The sequence below is a fragment of the Grampus griseus genome (assembly GCF_964374135.1).
Source record: "Grampus griseus genome assembly, chromosome: 3".
In the NCBI taxonomy this organism is placed as follows: Eukaryota; Metazoa; Chordata; class Mammalia; order Artiodactyla; family Delphinidae; genus Grampus; species Grampus griseus.
The window spans coordinates 229,360-232,888 of record NC_139019.1 but is presented as its reverse complement, the minus strand read 5'-3'; the positions used below and the strand labels follow the sequence as shown (position 1 = coordinate 232,888).

The 3,529-nt window shown below is 58.1% G+C and overlaps 1 protein-coding gene across 1 annotated transcript in view; it reads right to left on the bottom strand.

Annotated features, from left to right (window-relative positions):
- The window catches only part of AHRR (aryl hydrocarbon receptor repressor), a gene marked incomplete at its 3' end in the record, with an annotated part of 60,868 nt that extends 58,313 nt beyond the window's left edge, over positions 1-2,555 (bottom strand). The window contains exon 1 of the mRNA XM_082650603.1: positions 2,483-2,555. Within this exon, the coding sequence (XP_082506729.1) occupies positions 2,483-2,544 (62 nt within the window). The 5' untranslated portion in view covers positions 2,545-2,555. The remainder of the gene's footprint in view (positions 1-2,482) is intronic.
- Between the last annotated feature and the right edge of the window lie 974 nt (positions 2,556-3,529).

The following is a 3,529-nucleotide window of genomic DNA, read 5'->3' as shown; positions in this document are numbered from 1 at the left end:
GACCCCACACCTTACACCAGGAAAAATTCCAAGTGCTCAAAATTTAAATATATATATTAAGGAATCCAAGAAATTTAGAAGAAATCCTGGGAAAATTCTCATAAACTTGAAGCAGGGGAGATCTTTCCAGTTGTGACACAAAGTGAAAGATGAATAAATTCAACTCCATACAAATTAAATGCTTTCTGCGCTGCAAAGAACAGCACAAGTAAATAAAAACTGGGGAAAGGTATGTGAAATGCATTTAAGAATGAGTCTCCCCAGTGCACAGCAAGCCCTTACAAATCAAGAAGCAAAAACATAAACAGGGCTTCCCTGGTGGCGCAGTGGTTGACAGTCCGCCTGCCGATGCAGGGGACACGGATTCGTGCCCCGGTCCGGGAAGATCCCACATGCCGCGGAGCGGCTGGGCCCGTGAGCCATGGCCGCTGGGCCTGCGCGTCCGGAGCCTGTGCTCCGCAACGGGAGAGGCCACAGCAGTGAGAGGCCCGCGTACCGCAAAAAAAAAAAAAACAAAAAAAACAAAAAACCATAAACAATACAGTAGAAAAATTATCAAAAGTTGTCAACACAGACAGTTCACAGAAAAAGAAATACAGTGGCTGCTACGCCTCACGTATGAGAAGGACACGCAAATTCACCAAAGTCTGAGGCACACCGTGTGCCCGGCAGGGCACGCCTCCAGTGCTGGCCAGTTTGGCGACACCTATGAAATCACAAATGCCACACTCTTGGCCTGGGCAATCCCACCTGCAAGAATGCATATGCCTGTTGGGTCTGGCCTTGATTTACCTGCTGCTGTCCACAGATCCTGGCAGAAGGCGTGAGCCTCCACGGTCAAGGACAGGAAACTCACTGCTCACAGCATGGCAGGCAGCGCGAGCCTCTGTATGCATCACTGAGCCCGTCTGTGAGGGTGACGCAGAAGGGGCCAGGCAGGGGCTGCGGGCGCAGGGTTTGTCAAAGCCGAGCAATCCACCACTTTCACAGTAAACAGTTAACAAGCCTGCTCGGGCCCGCGAGGGAACGGCCAGCACACAGCCACGGCGGTGCCTCTCCGACGACGAGCACGAGTCCAACGCCAGGCACGAAGGCTCTCAGCACAGCGGCGCCTGTAAGCCAGTCGGAACGGACGCTGGCGGAGGGCTGGTGACGACACATCACGGCACGCCCCGCACAGCTGAACAAGGAATCCATGAGGAGCAGTGTCGAAGGTGCACGGCCGTGGCCCCTTGTGCACAGAGGCAAGGAGCTCCTGTGCTGCACACCGTGCTTGCTGATTTGTGCGTTACTGCTCCCAGCCCCCCAGATCCCGGTGCACACAGCCCCCCAGATCCTGGTGTACACAGCCCCCCAGATCCCGGTGTGCACAACCCCCCAGATCCCAGTGTACACAGCTGCCTCTCCAGGTACTTCTTTCCTTATTTAAGGTGACAAATGTTCTCACCAGAACAAATGAGCTCAGGACATAGGCCCCCCGCATCACCTCCTTCTAGTGCATAGCTCTGCCCCCCACACCTGCCCCCTCTCACCTGCAGACCAGGCTGAACGCTTCCCCCAGCACCCTGGCTCCATCCCAAGGCCCACAGTGGCCACACAAGTGACTCAGGTGACAACCAGTTTCCAAAGTCCAGCCTCACCAGCCTTTGACACCCATCCTTGGGACTGGAGGTGCCCGCATTCCTGTCGACCTCTCATGGGGTCCTGCAGCCCCTGGGGGCCCGGAGGGTGGCCTGGGTCCCAGAAACCCAGATCCCCACATAGACACTACTGCAGGTGCACACACACACACACACACACCCCGACAGGGCTGTGTTACCCACATAAAGCTACATCACACATTCACACATCTGTATTACACACACACAGAGGCTCACACACACACACACACACACACACACACAGCCCCAGCCACAGTGGACACACCGCAGGACGTGTCCCAGGACGGACGCAGCCCTGGGCTCTAGGAGCCACTCTCTGCAGACCAGTTCCATGACTGCAGGCCACCCGCTTCATGGCCCCGAGCCCCACTGGCCAGCCACGGGCAGGTGGGGGATGTGAGCGTGGTGCTGTGTCCCGGGGCCGTGCCTGGGGTTCCCTGCCCCCACCCCACTCCGCCTCCCGGACGCCCCAGGCCGAGCCCCAGCCTCCTTTCACTTGGGGTGAAGCCCAGAGGCACTGTGGTGCACGCAGCCAAGGACGAGGACGGGTCTTACCAGGGCGGGGGAGGGGCGCCCTGGGCCAGACCTCAGCGTCCAGTCGGGGCTGGGAAGGCGGCCCAGGGTCCCACCTGCGCTCCCGAGCACCACGAGTGTCCCCTGCCCGGCCCCCGCTGGTCCTGCGGGTCCCCGCACCCTCAGTAAGGCTTGACCGAAACCTCGCCTCACTCACTTTGTTTCTAAAATGCACTTTTTTCAATGAACACACAAAAGCCTCCCCTCCATCGGTAGCAGTCAGCAAAACCAGAAGACAGATACTTTACTGTTTCTGAACGGGCTTCCTTCTTTTCCTCCCGGCATACAGGCACTCCCCCGGCGGAATCATCGTCTTGGGCCCTAAGGAAAAAGGGGCATCAAGTTGGTCACACTGAAGAGACCCCAGTGCCCCCATACCCCCCAAACCACCGAGGCGGCGAGAGCAGCAGCGGAGGCCCGGCGCGCTGTCCTCCCCCAGCGCTGGCTGAGCGAGATGCCCGAGGGCATGTCCGGCACGGGGGTGGGGTGCGGGGGTGAACCGTCCCCTCCTCAGCCCAAGGTTGAAGCCGGCTCATGATGTCTCCCCTTCGATGGGCCGCCTTGCGGCCGCCAGCCTAGCCAGAGGACACAGTCCTGTCACCACACTCGTGAGACAGCCCTGTGCCGGGAAAGCTTCTGGCAGGTAAACACCCTGAGGCGTCAGAAAACAGGAGCACTCCGCAGTGGGCACCGAGGACCGTGCGCTGGGTCAGGGTGCGGGCAGGCAGGCTATCCCAGTGCCGCCTGCGGCCACGCTGCCCCTCCCACTCCTCCCCTACGGCCTGTATTTCTAGGCACACAGGCTTCCTCTCTTCTACTAAAATCTCTCTCCACTCCACAGTGCTGGGCTTCCACTTTGGCCACTAACTCACGGCCGCACTGAGCCCAGCTGGCCATGCCTGCTGGCCTCCACCAGCAGTGTGGACACTGCAGTCGGTGTCTGTGCCCTGAGGCTGGTCAGCTCGCCCATCACCTCAGGGAGTGCATCAGAATCTTGATTTTCCCGTGCAGTGAGGATGTCTGAGCCGTCACAAACATCCTGCAGACCGGTGACCCCTCCACACCAGGCTCTGGGCCAGCTGACCCAGAGAGGAGGTTAGGAGCCCTCCCCTGGCCTCAAGTGTGTACTACCTGGAAGAGGAAGCAGAGTCAAACACACGACTTCCACCCTGTCCAGAAAGTGCAGCGAAAATACTGGAAACATGTCCTGGATCCACTTTAAGTCTAAGAAACACACTTTGACTACTGACATAAGTAGGTAAAGTAAATGGATCATAAAAGATACACTAATCAAA